General features: G+C 44.9%; 1 protein-coding gene across 5 annotated transcripts in view; it reads right to left on the reverse strand.

Annotated features, from left to right (window-relative positions):
- Window positions 1–17038, reverse strand: part of LOC138774771 (uncharacterized) — a 90434-nt gene that overhangs the window by 21702 nt on the left and 51694 nt on the right. For all 5 annotated transcript variants that reach the window (XM_069955695.1, XM_069955711.1, XM_069955701.1 and 2 more), the window contains 5 exons: window positions 14172–14310; window positions 8297–8472; window positions 5686–5762; window positions 5488–5537; window positions 2335–2530 (listed from right to left, as the gene is read on the reverse strand). In XM_069955695.1, the coding sequence (XP_069811796.1) occupies window positions 2335–2530; window positions 5488–5537; window positions 5686–5762; window positions 8297–8472; window positions 14172–14310 (638 nt within the window). The remainder of the gene's footprint in view (window positions 1–2334; window positions 2531–5487; window positions 5538–5685; window positions 5763–8296; window positions 8473–14171; window positions 14311–17038) is intronic.

Genomic DNA, 17038 nt, shown 5'->3' on the forward strand with positions numbered 1-17038 from the left:
TTTGTAGTTGAGCATTGTTCTGTATACAAACATGGTGCAGCTATGAATTGTAAAGCTTTTATTTATTTATTTATTTATTTTTTTGTAGCCCTATAGAATTTCTCTAAACAGATTTGTTACAGAAACATAAAGTTACTACAGCAATAAAAAGCTTAATAAGGAACTTTTTTGTCTAACACTATGCATATGACGTATAGCATTTCTTTAAAGTTAGAATTTGTCCCAGTATGTGGCAAATTTAATAGGATTATAAGGATATTTTGAGCATCATTTTGCAGACTATTATTAGGGTTTTCTCACTTCCTTGCTCGACTGTGGGTTATTATTGGGATATTCTTACCCAGCTGTTACTTTCCTCCACAATGTGCAGTATTTTAGTATATTCTCACCTTCCTTTTGCATCCAACAGGCTATTTTTCTCCTACAGACTATTCTTAGAATGTTCTTACCTAACCCCCTTTACACTAAACTCCATTACTGGTTGTGATGTTTTTATAGATTACACACTACTATTTAGATATTCTGACTATCCTCCTATAGGCTGTTCCCACCTCTGACAGTAGACTATGCAGTCCATTATTGGAATGTTCTCATCTTTCTCATGCAAACCACAGGCTATTATTGGGATGTTTGCTCATACAGAATTCCATACAGGTGTTTTTTTTTGAATATTCTCATTTTCCTTGTGCAAATTACAGACTGTTATAAGTATGTACCCAGCATCCCTTTCTGGCAGACTATTATAAAGTATTCTCCTTTCTTAAAGGGGGTACTCCAGAGAAAAAAATATTACTGGATTCAGAAAGTTATACAGAATTGTCATTAACTTCTATTTAAAAAAAATCTCAAATATCCCAGTACTTATGAGCTGATGTATGCCCTGCAAGAAGTGAAGTATTTTTTCCAGTCTGACTCACTGCTCTCTGCTGCCACCTCTGTTCATGTCAGGAACTTTCCAGAGCAGGAGCGGTTTTCTGTTTCAGGCTGGGTTCACACTACGTATATTTCAGTCAGTATTGTGGTCCTCAAATTTTCAAGTGACATAGAGGACTGACCTCTATGGCAGTTAGGAGAGGACTGACCTTAGCACAGTCTTCTCCTGACTCACTATCGCAATCTGTACAGGTCTGAACACCTAGACCCGGACCAATCAAAACTTTTGACATGTTTTTGTGACATGTAAAAAGTTTTTACAAATGACAGGTACACTTTAAAGCAGTGCTATAAAAAATAACTTTTATTAATACAATATATAAATATAAATATTAAAATACACCACTTGATGGTTGCAGTGTATTATTGTGCATGTTGCAATTTGGCAGGGAACACAAGCTTTGCAATAACACAGATATTAAAAGGTAGGCGATCATGCGGGGGGGCGATCATGCGGCCGGGGGGTGCAGGGGGCGATCCTGCTGCGAGTTTCTCTGCTAATGAAAGTATAGGGCTGGGATCTGCAGCGAGTCTCGCTGCAAAAACACAGCAAGGAGGCTCGCTGCAGACCCGCCAAGTGGGTTTGTAGCCTTAAGTGATAATTTATGTTAACATTGAAAATCTTGTGTGGATATTACTGATTACCTATTTTTGATTCTTATGCAAACTAAAGGCTGTTTTACATGGGCCTATTATCAGGTAAATGAGTGCTCCTAGGAACACTTGTTCCCGATAATTGCCCAGTGTAAAAGGGGCAGTGATCAGGCTATGAACGGTCAACTGTCACTTTGTCAGCTGTTTGCATCTTTTGTGTGGTCAAGAAAAGCATCTAAACAATGGTGAATTTAAAGAGACTCTATCAGCGGGTTAATGGTGTTCTATCTAAGGGTAGCAGAAAACTAGTGACAGAGAAGCTGAACAGAATGATGTATTGCTTACATAGTTCTGTGCAGCTGATCCAGAGATAGCCTTCTGTATAACCTGGACAATAAGTAGTTCTCTCCATTATGTGCATGAGCCCAGTAGTCCTCATTATTCATAAGAAGCAGAAAACTTTGCCCCCCAGCTGCTGATTGGCAGTTATCTATCTATGCTGTGTATAGGCAGTTAACTGTCAATCAGCAGCTGGAAGGCGGGGGGAAGGGTGTGGCAAGAATCTTATTCTCCTGCACATTAGGAGAATGGCTAAACAGAATGATGTAAGTAATAAACTGATCTGTTCAGCATTTCTGTAACTAATCTATTCTTCCCCTCATTTAAGGTGGCAAAAACCTAGTGACATATTCCCTTTAAAGAGCCACATGACTGAGCCTTATGAAGGCTCTGAAACAATAACCAATCACTGAGATCATTACTTGAGGGCTCTATTATATAAATCTCAGTTACTTTGGTTATACATACAAAGAATCCGTTGTGGCAGGCTACGTGCAAGGCTACGTTGCCTGAAGACAATTCAACAGCATTGATTAGATGAGGGCAGGTTTCCTTAAAAAGACTAAGCAGGTTGCCAGTTCCATAATAGTCATTTTCACATATTGCTTGATGTAGTTTTTTTAACCACTGAAAAGTGTTTCCAAGGAAGACTTGGTATAAAAACCTGTAAAAAATGAATAATTTTTATGCAAAGAATTCAAAAGGTAAAATTTTACCCCTCCGTTACACATATAAAACCACAGGTAAGTTCAAATAGCTCACTGCACATGCCTTAGCATGTTATCTTTGTTCACGCTGTCCTTTCAGTTGTTCCTGATAAAAGCGCCTTTTTCTGTCTGGTCACAGTGTCACAGAGATGTAGCTGTGACACTGATGATGCCACCGCTGTTGCTCTGCTGCCCTCTCACTCACAATACCCCTTTCCACTACTTGTGACAAGCAGGGCTCCAACAGCTTAAAGGAGAAGACCAGCGAAAATTTTTGTTAAAGTATTGTATTGCCCCTCAAAAGTTATACAAATCACCAATATACACTTTTTACGGAAGTTGCTTATAAAGTGCTTTTTTCCCTGCACTTACTACTGCATCAAGGCTTCATTTCCTGCATAAAATGGTGATGTCACGACCCGACTCCCACATCTGCGCGGGCTGTGGCTGCTGGAGAGGATGATGGCAGGAGGACACTGAGGGACACAGGGCAGTGGAGGGACACTGAGCATCCCTCTGCCATCATCCTCTCCATCAGCCACAGCCCACACAGCTCTGGGAGTTGGGTCGTGACATCACCATTTTATCCAGGAAGTGAAGCCCTGATGCAGTAGTAAGTGCAGTAAGTAGTATAAAAAACTATAACTTTGGGGGGGACTGTATAACTTTGGGGGACAATACAATACTTTATTAAAAATTTTCGCCGGACTACTCCTTTAAAGCCTGCTTGATGTGGGAGCACTATCACCCCTGACATTAACATTGCCTCACAGACCTACCTGCACATGGGCTAACCTTACTCAATCGTGTGGTGGCTCCCTGTGAGAACTCTGCTCGACACTGACAGCGGGAAGGGAGGCATTGTGAGGGAAAGGGGGTAGTATGGCATAATTGGCATAATCTTCACAAAAGTGTTTATAGGCTGCATATAACTTTATGGTTTAGGAACATTATTGACTCATTTTGTATTGAAAGGTAATAAAGTTTTTTTTAATAAAAGGTACCTACCCCTAGAGCCTATGTTGAACCATACTGATGAGGGGGAAACACCCTGAAACAGCTGTTTGTGGATGCATACCTTGCTTGGGTGGTTTCCTTGACTGCAGACATTCCTTGGCTTGGTTGTTCCTTCCTGGAGGAAGATCTGGCTTGCTCACTGACGTCAAGACATGTGATGGTGTCTCTGCAGTGTTTTTTGCATATTTAATTTCCCAGGGGGCAATGTCCTAGATACACTGACGTCGAGACACGTTATGGTGTCTCTGCGGTGTTTTGGTTGATCTCCCTAAGGTCAACCAGCATCCTTTTGCATGCACTTACTAGCCATTGCTCCCACTAACCAGAATCCTACTCCACACTGATGAACGGAAAACACCCCGAAACAGCTGTCTGTGGATGGATACCTTTCTTGGGTGGTTTCCTTGACTAGAGACATTCCTTGGCTTGGTTGTTCTTCCAAGAGAAAGGTCTGGATAGCTCACTGACGTTAAGACACGTTAAGCACCTCCTGACTACAAGTGCCTGGTCTCTACATCAACTACTGGCACCTGAGTTATTACAAGATTGGAAGTCTTCTATTCCTAGCAAAAATGGTGATGCCTCAATCCACTGTCTAACTAACAGAGGTGCCGACTGGGCTGTGCGTGGCAGGGATGGGAGCGGGAAGCAGGGAAACCTCTTGTATCAGCTCCGGTTTGGGATGGGTGAGAGAATGATGTTACTTGTGAATCCCTGCACCAGACCTGTCATTATCTGTATTGTGAGTCACACAGACGGTCTAAAGGGTGGGTCGGCTACACCAGCAGCAGGGACAGAGCATGGACTGACAGAGGAGAGCTGGTGACAGCAGTTCCCCCAGCAGTCGTTTATCCAGATCTACTGGCCCCACACACAACACAGATAATGACAGCTCTGATGCAGGGATAGGAGACACACCACAAGGATGATATTGAGTCACATGTCACATCATCCCGGTGGTCTCATTCCCATCCCGAACTGGAGCTGTTACTGGAGGTTACCCTGCCTCACACTCCTGTCCCCACCGCGCAAAGCCCAGGCTGCATCTCTGTATGTTAGACATTGGGTCATGAGGAATAGGAATAGAAGACTTCAATCTGTAGTAAATGGAGGAATAAAGTACTATATGTGTGTTTCCCATAATTAGTTTATATGAGAATTTGTATAATTTTTGTTGGGGAAGAACATGCTTAAATACATGTTATAGACAGATTTCTCCTTTAATTTGCATGCTGTCTGGGAAATATTAAATATTGGATGACTGTCAAAATATAAATTCAAGATAAAGCCAAGATAGGCGCTCTGCTAAGAATGTCTATAGTGTGGTAGTAGTGGTTTAGTGGGCTCATTTTCCCTGGTAGGTCCCTTTCTTCTCTGTGAAAGGGTATCAGCTTTTCCTTTATATAATGAAAGATTTAAAGGGGTGATCCAGCGTGGGGGCACTTTTTTTTGGGGACCGAGGAGGAGGTGGCTGAAATAAAAGACGTCCACTTACCTCCCCGTTTCCAGCGGCGGGTCCCGCATCACGGCGCTCCGGTCCCCGGTTCCCGGCCACTTCCGGGTGTCTGACGCCGCCCGAGACGCTACGTCTCAGGGCCGCTCAGCCACTCAGTAAAGGAGGCGGGATCCGAGCGGACTTCAAACGGATCCCGCCTCCTTCACTGAGTGGCCGAGCGGACCTGAGACGTCACGTCTCGGGCCCGCGTCAGACACCCGGTAGCGGCCGGGAACCGTGGACCGGAGCGCCGTGATGCGGGACCCGCCGCTGGAGCCGGGGAGGTAAGTGGACGTCTTTTATTTCAGCCAGCTCCTCCCGGTCCCCCCCAAAAAAGTGCCCCCACGCTGGAGCACCCCTTTAAAATACTAGTAGATCATATTGTGCAACTTTTGTACTTACTGGGAATTTGCCTTTAATATCTTGTTTTTTGATTTGGTTTCAACAAATATCTGGAAAAAAATTGCAGAATGTCTCAATTTTAAAATTTTTACATTTATCATGTAGCTTCCCACTGCTGGACAATAGGTTTCTTCTGAGAGTGAAACAAAAGTATGTATAAACCACGCATAAAATTGCAGTATGCTATTTTATATTCACCTCATAGTCTTGATAATTTTCTGGATTTATTTCAGTGGATTCCAGAAAAGGTAAATGTATCAATTTTCTTACAGCGGCTAAAAACAAAAATATAGGAAGATATATAAAAATAGGCAAAAATAGTTTTGTAATGATTTTAGATAACTTTTACAGATAATAATTGTATAAACACTTGTCTGTAGCTAACTAGAGTATAGGGCAGAGTCTGAGAGTGGGCACTAGTCTAATGATATCAGTATGCGATGCCCTGGCCCCTGGGGGCCACTTCCGCAGTGCTGGTGTTATGAGCGGGCAATGACCGGGGCAGCTGCAGGTTGTATACTTGTCACAGTATAGGCCTGAGGGCAGCACAGCTGTAGGGCCGGTCTGTGGAATCTGCGGGTGATGATGGGCATGCGATTCTTCGCTGCACCTAGTCAAGGCAGCAGTTAGTGGACACCAATGCCAGGGTTCAGTAACAGCGGTTTTATTATAGATGAGGTAACTAGTAGCAACAGTTCTGTCCTTATACAACCGGGTATATAGCAGGCCTTGACAAATAAAGCAGGAGTGGTGCTGCATAAGCTGTGAGAATACGTGCCGAATGATGGGAGTAGGAGTATGAGAGAAATAGCGTTGCTGGGTGGATTAGCTTGAGAGTAATACTTGCTGTGAATCCTTGCAGCGATGAGAAGAGATAACGGAATGACACCCAGATGAGAGAGAAGACTCCGGACACTTGAGCAGGTAGATACAGCCGAAGACTTGAATATAGCAGAGCACCTGATCCACACTTCTAGTGGTGAAGTGGGAGCTGCAGAGAAGAAGCCCAACTCCTCTGAGGCAGGAGAGGGACGACACACATCCTCCTTGCTTGGAAGCAGGGGGAAGACTAACTTGTTAGGAGGAAGTGGGAAGTCACATGGTTGCTCCTGGCCAGAGCTAGTCGGCCATTGGAGGAACCATGGTTACAGGTCACGTGATCAACAGCCTTGCATACCACTGTACAATGCAATAATACACAGGAATACATGAGAATACACATGAGAATGCACATTACCAGAGAATACTAGGGGAAAACCAGCAGCAGTTGCAGTGCAAACACTTACCAGAACAGGCATTGACACAGCAATAGAAATGGCCATAATAGGAGTAGTAGTCTGCATGTTCTGGGACACTGCAAGTAGCTCACAGGTGACATCTTCTCTGGAGTTGTTTCTTTTCTTCTCCATCTGATCTAGACCATCATGACTATCTACACCTTGCCTCTGCAGATTTTGATGCCTCCTGATTTTTACAGCAAATCTTAATCTTCTAAATTAAAGGTCCTATTACACCAAGCGATTATCGGCCGTATTTGGCCAATTATTGTCCGTTACAGCCAATAATCGCTTAGTATAGTAGTTAGTGTTAAAAGGCAACGATCAGCCGTCATGCGCTCCATCGCTCTGTGTAATAGGAGCGGCGGCAGCAGACCACTGCTATCTCCTATGGGCTCCCCAGACAATGTTAAGAACGTCTGGGCAGCCCCACCACAGATCCCTGTGTACCGCCCTGCCACCTCAACCCCCCCCCCCCCCCGCACTTACTCAATCTGACAGGATGGCTCTCGCTAACTCCTCCTGATCGGCCCGTTCAATAGGGCCTGAAGAAAATCTCCTTAGTGCTACACACTGCATTATCTGATTATTAAACTGCCACATACTGTTCCCCTAAATATAATACTGCCATGGACTGCACCCCCTGAATACGATGCAACCACACACTGCACCTTCTGAATACTGCCATACAGTATGCCCCAGTAACTCATTATAATACCCACCATAGCTTGCAATGTATTTATATTAAATGCTATACCTCCTCAACTTATTTATTTTAATACACTGTATCCCCCTAATGGGTTATAATACACTGCAACTTTTTAAGATATAATGCCCTATCTACCCTTAAGATATAGTGAGCTCTGCCCCTGCCCCCCCCCCCCACTAAAGAGATACAATGTTCTGTGCCCCCCCTCCCAACCACCACTAATAAAGTATAATGGAATGTGCCCCCCACTAATGAGATGTGATGCAATGTGCCCCTCCACTGATGACATATAATGCACTGTGCCCACTTAAGACAAAATGGACTGCGCCCCCCCCCCCCCAATACTCACCTGTCCTTCTCCCATGCTGTTCTCAGCAGACAGTGCACTCAGCAGACTTCTGCTAGTTAGGTCTAGCTCCTAAAAAGGATGCAGACAGTATGATAGGCTCGAGCTCACGCTGGGAGCACTGAGTGGTGATGCAGGGAGCTAGAGTTTCCTTACACCACCATCTCCCAGCAAACAGCTTCTGTGTCAGCCGCTTCTGTCAGAAGTGCTCGGTGCGACATTTTTGTCTCAGATTGATGAATCTCAACACATGTAAAAGTTCCCTTAGCGGCCAATTTGAAGCCAATGTTTTATTGTAGTATAACGTCTAATCATAATATAGTTAGTGGTAAAAGTGTTTTCCCTTGTGTTTTACTAAGCTACTATTTGAAAGAATTCCCCCATTAGTCCTACTATGCTACCACATTAGTTATAAGTAGATGCTGATTTTTCCTCCTATTCCAATCAAGATAAAATACAAACCAAAAATCGTCATACATGTAGTTTGGCTTCCAGAAACGTCCTCAATAAATTGCTGAGTTCTTTTTATCTGAAGCACGAGTCTGCAGTCAGGTGTTATCGTCTGTCTATGTTGCACATGGCAAAATCCTGAGCCTTGGGTAAGCTGCAAGTTGATACCCAGCTCCCGGCACAGATCCTCTATGGTTAAGGATCTATGGGTAAAAAAGAAATATATTCAATTAACATTTATTAATATTTAGTAGAACCAATATTTTATTTCACTTGTGAATATTTTTTTAGTTTTTTTTAGTTTTTTTCTTTTGGATTTTAAATTTTACATGTGACGACCAACCAAAGCTATGAGCTATCAGACTAGTTATAATACAAAACAACTATGTCCAAGCCATTTACTACAAGAAATAGCTACATCAGTGCATAGGGCATAAAATAACATTAAAGGGGTAGTGCGGTGCTACACATTTATTCACTAAATAACACACATTACAAAGTTATACAACTTTGTAATGTATGTTATTTAAAGTGACACTGTCACCCCCTTTTGTGCATTCTGACATCTCTACACAGGTGTAAAAGGTAAATTTAGCAGTTTTCACACCTTATTTTATATCATACGTCATGGTGCTTGTTCAAGTAAAAAGTGATCTTTTATGAATTGCAGATTGTGTTAAGTAGGCGGGACCTCGCGGGATTAACGTCACTTAGCCCCGCCCACAAAGTCACAGTTGGCCCTGCCCCTTGGCGGCCATTGGTGGGCCGACGTAGAGGGGGTGGGGCCTAGACCTTTAGGCCAGCCTGTTTCAATGGCTGGTGAGGGGGCGGGGCCAACGGTGGCGTTGTGGGCGGGGCTAAGTGGCGCTAATGCCGCGAGGCCCCACCCACTTAACATAGTCTGCAGTTGATAAAAGGTCACTTTTTACTTGAACAAACACCATGACGTATGATATAAAATAACGTATGAAAACCGCTAAATTTACCCTTTACACCTGTGTAGAGATGTCAGAATGTACAAAGGGGGTGACAGTGTCACTTTAAATAAATGGCCCCTTTCCCCGTGTTCCCCCAACCCCGGACAATGACTTAATCTTCAGAAGGCTGGCCGGACCGCTCCAGCCGTCCCTCATGCCGGCCCCCCTCCAGCACGTCATCAGCTGCTCAGCCGCGATTGGCTGAGTATAATTACTGTCGACCCCAGCCGCCATCTTGGGACAATGACGTAATGTTCAGAAGGCCGGCCGGACCGCTACAGCCGTCTCTCATGGCGGCACCCCTCCAGCGCGTCATCAGCTGCTCAGCCGCGATTGGCTGAGCATAATTCCTGTCTATCCCAGCTGCCATCTTGGGAAAATGACGTAATCTTCAGGAGGACGGCTGGACCGCTCCAGCCATCCCTCATGCCGGCCTCCCTCCAGCGCGTCAGCAGCTGCTCAGCCCCGATTAGCAGAGCATAACTCATTCCTAGTCTGGTGTGATTAAGGAACCCCATCCCTTGTCTGGTGTGCTTAACCTCTTAAGGACGCATGATGTACCCGTACGTCATGCGTCCTTAAGAGGTGTTCAGAGCGGGGCCGCGCGGCGACCCCACTCTAAACCGCTGCGATCCCGGGTGCCGCGTGTAGCCCGAGATCGCAGCTATTAGCGGGCACGGTCTGATCGCCGTGCCTGCTAATTCAGTAATCGGAGGCAGCTGTCAAAGTTGACAGCTGCATCCGATCACTGCATGCAGCCGTCCCTGGTGTCTAGTGGAGGTGGGTCGCTCCTCCGGGATGTTGTCCGGGAGGATCGATCCACACATCCTGCTCCGGCCGGGGTCTCCACCAAAATGGCGCTGATCCCGGCTCGGCACCCCGATGCTTTCGGCTGCAGCAGCCGACAGCACCCGAGTGCCAATCTCATTGATCTTTGCTGTATAACTTTACAGCAAAGATCTCAATGAGAGATCAGTGCACTTATACTAGAAGTCCCCCATGGGGAATAACCCTAACCCCAGGGGAAATAACCCTAACCCCAGAGGGGCTTCTAGTATAAGTGTAAAAAAAAAAAGTGTTGTTATCAATAAAAAGCCCCCTACCCTAATAAAAGTTTGAATCACCCCCCTTTCCCCATGTTTTAAATAAAAGTAAACAAATAAATAAATAAACATGTTTGCTATCGCCACATGCGTAATCATCCGGACTATAAATTAATCACAGTCCTCGCACGGTTAACGGCGTAAGCGCAAAAAATCCCAACGTGCAAAATTGCGCATTTTTGGTCGCATCAAATCCAGAAAAAATTTAATAAAAAGCGATCAAAAAGTCGTATATGCGCAATTAAGGTACCGATAGAAATTAAATATCATGGCGCAAAAAATGCCACCTCACACAGCCCCATAGACCAAAGGATAAAAGCGCTAAAAGTGTGGGAATGGAGCGATTTTAAGGAACATTGGTTCCTTAGTATTTGTTAACAATGGTTTGAATTTTTTACAGGCCATCTCGTAAATATAAAAGTAATACATGTTATATATCGTTTTAATCGTAACGACTTGAGGAACATGCATAGCAAGTCAGTTTTACCCCAGGGCGAATGGCATAAAAACAATAACCCTCCAAATAAAAGAAATGTGTTTTTTTGTTCAATTTCACCACACATTGAATTTTTTTTCTGGTTTTGCAGTGTACTTTATGCAAAAATTCAGCCTGTCATTGCAAAGTACAATTAGTGGTGCAAAAAATAAGGGCTCATGTGGGTCTCTAGGTGGAAAAATGCAAGTGCTATGGCCTTTTAAACACAAGGAGGAAAAAACGAAAACGCAAAAACGAAAATTGGCTCCGTCCTTAAGAGGTTTAGGAACCTTATCCCTAGTCTGGTGTGATTTAAGGAACCCCATCCCTAGTCTGGTGTGCTTAAGGAACCCCATCCCTAGTCTGGTGTGCTTAAGGAGCCTCATCCCTAGTCTGGTGTGATTAAGGAGCCTCATCCCTAGTCTGGTGATATTAAGGAGCCTCATCCCTAGTCAGGTGTGATTAAGGAGCCTCATCCCTAGTCTGGTGTGATTAAGGAGCCTCATCCCTAGTCTGGTGATATTAAGGAACCTCATCCTTAGTCAGGTGTGATTAAGGAGCCTCATCCCTAGTCAGGTGTGATTAAGGAGCCTCATCCCTAGTCTGATGTGTTAAGGAACCCCATTCCTAGTCTGATGTGATTAAGCAACCCTATTTCTAGCCTGATGTGACTAAGGAACCCCATTTCTAGTCTGATGTGATTATGCTCTACCATGGATTCTCACAAATAAAAGGAGTGCAGTGAGTACTGTATTGTTGGGACAGTATATGTTGGATTATTTATCACTTTTTACATTACATTATATAGTTTAGACGGAGCAGTGTGCAGCTAGTGTGGGACTGGTGTGCAGATTTAGGTGCAGACATGCTGGCTATACTAAGGCAACCAGAAAATTACAAATGAGGATGGACTCCTTTTTGGACTGATTTGTCTAAGCCCTTAAAGCAGGGGTGGGGAACCTTTTCCATGTCGAGGGCCGGTCGGGCATTAATAAAATTATTCGAGGGCCGCATACTGTGTGCGGCAGTTAGTAGTGTGGGTTTGCAGCACCCAGGGCAAGGCAAAGTATTGTTCCCGTAGTGCCCCTGCTATTGTAGTTAACCCCCAGTGATGCCCCTGCTATTGTAGTTAACCCCCCCAGTGATGCCCCTTGTAGTCTAGTTAACCCCCAAGTCATGTCCCTGGTAGGCTAGTTAACCCCCCCAGTGATGCCTCTGGTAGGCCTAGTTAACCCCCATCAGTCATGTCCCTGGTAGCCTAGTTAACCCCCATCAGTCATGTCCCAGGTGGCCTAGTTAACCCCCATCAGGCATGTCCCTGGTGGCCTAGTTAACCCCCATCAGGCATGTCCCTGGTGGCCTAGTTAACCCCCATCAGGCATGTCCCTGGTGGCCTAGTTAACCCCCATCAGGCATGTCCCTGGTGGCCTAGTTAACCCCCATCAGTCATGTCCCTGGTGGCCTAGTTAACCCCCATCAGGCATGTCCCTGGTGGCCTAGTTAACCCCCATCAGGCATGTCCCTGGTGGCCTAGTTAACCCCCATCAGGCATGTCCCTGGTGGCCTAGTTAACCCCCATCAGGCATGTCCCTGGTGGCCTAGTTAACCCCCATCAGGCATGTCCCTGGTGGCCTAGTTAACCCCCATCAGGCATGTCCCTGGTGGCCTATTTAACCCTCCATCAGGCATGTCCCTGGTGGCCTAGTTAACCCCCATCAGGCATGTCCCTGGTGGCCTAGTTAACCCCCATCAGGCATGTCCCTGGTGGCCTAGTTAACCCCCATCAGGCATGTCCCTGGTGGCCTAGTAAACCCCCATCAGGCATGTCCCTGGTGGCCTAGTTAACCCCCATCAGGCATGTCCCTGGTGGTCTAGTTAACCCCCATCAGGCATGTCCCTGGTGGCCTAGTTAACCCCCAAATAAAAAAAATAAACATCCCACTCACCTTACCTCCGTTCCCACACTGCCCATGTCCTCTTCTGTCCCAGGTCCTCTGTGCCGGTCTTTCTCCTGCAGGCGGCGCGCGATGAAATAACGTCATCGCACGCGGCCCGCAGGAGACTGAAGACACGCGCCGCTCTGCTGGGGAAGAAGCCGGTATAGACAGCATCCTCCTGTGTCCGGCAGCTGTCACAGACACCGGAGGATGCTGTGTGCGCCGGCTCCTTCCTCTTCCAGAGCGGCGCGCATCACAGGGGAGCTGCGGGCCGCGGGCTGCATCGGGAGGTCTCAGGGGCCAGATGCGGCCCGCGGGCCGGAGGTTCCCCACCCCTGCCTTAAAGGGTTAGTTAATCAAAAACTGTTTTCTTTCAAATCAACTGCTGCCGGAAAGTGCCAGAGATTTGTAATTTACTTCTATTAAAAAGTCTTCCAGCACTCAAGTCTTCCAGTACTTAGCTGCTTTATGTCCTGCAGAAAGTGGTGTATTCTCTCCAGTCTGACACAGTGCTCTCTGCTGCCACCTCTGTCCATGTCAGAAACTGTCCAGAGCAGGAGCAAATCCCTACAGAAATTCTCTCCTGCTCTCGAGACTGGAAAGAATACACTACTTTCTACAGCAGCTGATAAGTAGTGGAAGACTTGACATTTTTTTCAATAGAAGTAAATTACAAATCTCTGGCTTTTTCAGCCAGCAAATGGGCCTGGCTTACTTTAAAGTGTCACTGTCCTTATAACTTTCAAAATCTGAATCAACAGTAGATTTACATTTACATTTTTTGTTGTTGTTGTCGTCATGGAAAACATGGCACTTCTTGTTTTCTTGTGTATCCCAGGCCATCTGAGCGCTCACAGAGAGAAGGCAGTCATGTGATTGATGGACACATTGATTCGTGACTCTCTGCACTGGCCGGAATTCTTGTGTTTTGACAGTTTTTTTTAACCAGCACAAGTCAGGAATTCTTCCTTCAGGAGACTGGACCTGGATTTCTGGTAAGTTCAGCTTTGTTTTACAGCATGATAACAACAAAAATAATGAATGTATATGGCAAACTTGCATAATTTCAAATCATCGATTTAAATTTTGAAAAGTTATAATGACAGTGACTTTAATAATGTCACCCCCCCCCACACACACACACACACACACATCTATCTTTACATGTTTTATATAGTTATCTATTTTTATACACCTGTCTCTATAAATGTATATGCTGTCTTTATCTCTGTATGCATATCTTTGGGACTTCAGGGATTCAGATTTTCCCATAATCCTCTACAGTCCCCAGCATGCATATTCTCTATCATTTCTCTAAAATAGTATATGTAACATCTGCTATGTCACTGTTAATTAAATTTTAATATAAAGCTTTATATAGACAATTCTTATGATAAGGTTTCCTTTTACCTTGGCACACAAACAATGTGAAATCGATCTTTTATTTTCTGCTGTATAATGTCCTTAGTTGTCCTTTGAACTTTTCGAGCATGCTTGACCCATTTTTCACAACGCTCCAAATCATAAGATTTCTTGAGCCACTGCAGCTCTAAAAAATAAAAGTAAATGCTCACTAAATGTGTCCTCATGTTGCCTTTTTAGCTTTGCTCTATCGTCAATATTTAACATTGATATTATTTATGTAATCATTGCAGGTGTCTATAGGCAAACATTTTCTTCCAGCTAATAGATTATTAATCTAGCAGAACTAGGCATTATGAACTCAATAAACATTAAACATGCACTGATTCTGTTAACTTAAAGGGGTAGTTCTTTCAAATCAACTCTCAAGTCTTCCACTACTTATTAGCTGCGGTATGTCCTGCAGGAAGTGGTGTATTCTCTTCAGTCTGACAAAGTGCTCTCTGCTGCCACCTCTGTCCATGCTCTCCAGACTGGAAAGAATACCACTTCCTGCAGGACATACTTCCTGCAGCAGCTGAAAAATACCGAAAGACAAGATTTTTTTTAATAGAAGTAAATTACAAATCTCTGGCACTTTCTGGCACCAGTTGATTTGAAAGAATTTTTTTTTTTTTTTTGCTCAACTACCCCTTTAATTTCTACACTACTAAACAGTTGTGAATATGAAACAAATATATTGTACTTAAAATTACATCCATATTGCATAAGATAAAAATCTGTCTAGTTCTTAGACCATTTTAAACGGGACTAGACAGTTTAAGGGTATGTCAAATTTTTAATAGTGGCTTTGATTGTTTGATGCATCTTTAAAACTGTCTAGTTTAAGGGCCCTACTACATAGAGCTATAACTGGTGTTGCGGCAACTATTGCTCTGTGTAATAGAGAGAACTGATGATCTGCTGATTGTTTCTTTAGGTCCAGACCTAAATTGTTGGGCTCACATCGCTACATGTAATAGCAATGCACAGCCGATGGTTGACGATTAAAATAATAAAGTATTAACTTACCTTAACATGTTTCCTGGTGTTCTTGGACATTCCTCGGTGCCCTTGGGTCTTCCCTAGTCTCTGCAGCTCTGTCTTCTTTGCCATTTTCTGCACTCCAGTGACTAGCTGAGGGGCCAATAGTCGGCCTGTGTAATTGATAGTCGACCTGTGTAATTACACAAGCCTGATAGTTGGCCTGTGCAATTGCTCAGTAAATGAGCGCTGATCTAGAAGATCAGCACTTGTTTACACTTTATGATTGGCCCGTGTGTAAACTGGCTTCAAGTTTACTTGGGACAAATAGAAACTTTGTTTGCTAACCCGTTCTGCTTTAGGCTTCCCTCAGAAACAACTTTTATACAGATGCAAAATGCCCTGAAATAAACGCAGGAACAAAACGTCATGTGGGTATTGGGTTTCATTTTTCCCCAATAACCCTTATAATTTATAATGGTGTTTTTTAAGAAAAACATCAAGGCTCAGTTATGCATCTTTATTAAAGGAAAAAAATTATAGGGTTCTAAACAATTAAAAATAATATATATATACGCATTGCTCTGGCTGGAACATTTGACAGAGGTGCAGCAGTGACTACTCTTTAACCCCTTGCCGCATATGGATGTACCGGCACGTCCAAATCTGCATACAGTTCCTGCAGATGGACGTGCCGGTACGTCCACGGGATGACAGGGGCGCAGGAGCTGCACTCCTGTCATCCCCGGCGGGGCCCGGCTGTCAGTGATAGCCGGGCACCCGCCGCAACTGCCGAGATCCGCGCCGAGCCCGGATCCCGGCAGTTAACCCTTTAGTGACCGCCGATGGGCCGGCGCTGCAGTGTTTTTAATCTCCCCCCACCGTGAATTCACGGTGGGGGGAGATGAAATAAGTGAATCAGACCCCAGATCAGCCCCCCCCCCCCTAGTAGCCAGTCACTAACCCCCCTCCCCCGGCGGCCATCGGATCCAAGATGGCCGCCGCCATCGCTGTGAACATGAGTATATCTGTTCACAGCGATGGAAATTTAAAAATGAATTAAAACCCCATGCTCTCCGCCACCGGAGGTAGCGGAGAGCATGGGGCAGTGATCGGGGACCCCCCTGTGGGGTCCCGGAACAGGCGATCGGCGGTATATACTATATACCGCCGATCGCCTATTCACAGTGCAGGGATGCACTTTTTATCCCCTGTCACCATCAATGATTGGTGACAGGGGATAAAAAGTGTCAGGGTCCGTCCCCCAAGTCGACCCCCACCCCCCCCAGTCACCCCCCTACCCCTTATACGTTACCGGATCCTGGAGCTCCTTCCTCCTCCACGTCCAGGCTGGTAATGAAGTGCGCATGCGCTACATAACCAGCCAACTCTGAAAATTTAAAGCGACAGAGACCAATTTGGTCTCTGTCACTGAACTATGATTACTGTGATAGAAAATATCACAGTAATCATAGTAATACAGTGAAAATTAATGTGTAAAGTACAAAAAGTGACAAACATACAAAAAATAAAACACACACTTTTTATTATAGTAATAATTGCAGTTTACTCCTAAATTACCCCTAACCCCCCCAGATTACCCGTAACCCCCCCAGGTTGTCCGTAATCACGTCAGATTGCACGTAACCCCCCAGATTACACGTAACCACCGCACGTTGCCCATAACCACCGCACGTTGCCCGTAACCACCGCACGTTGCCCGTAACCACCGCACGTTGCCCGTGACCCCCTCCAGATTGTCCGTAATCACCCCAAATTACATGTACCCACCCCAGATTACCTATAAGCACTTCAGTTTATCCGTAACAAATCTAGATTGTCTGTAACACCCCCCCCCAGGTTGCCCTAACCACCGCAGGTTGCCGTAATCA

Source organism: Dendropsophus ebraccatus, chromosome 1, assembly GCF_027789765.1.
Source record: "Dendropsophus ebraccatus isolate aDenEbr1 chromosome 1, aDenEbr1.pat, whole genome shotgun sequence".
Classification (NCBI taxonomy): domain Eukaryota; kingdom Metazoa; phylum Chordata; class Amphibia; order Anura; family Hylidae; genus Dendropsophus; species Dendropsophus ebraccatus.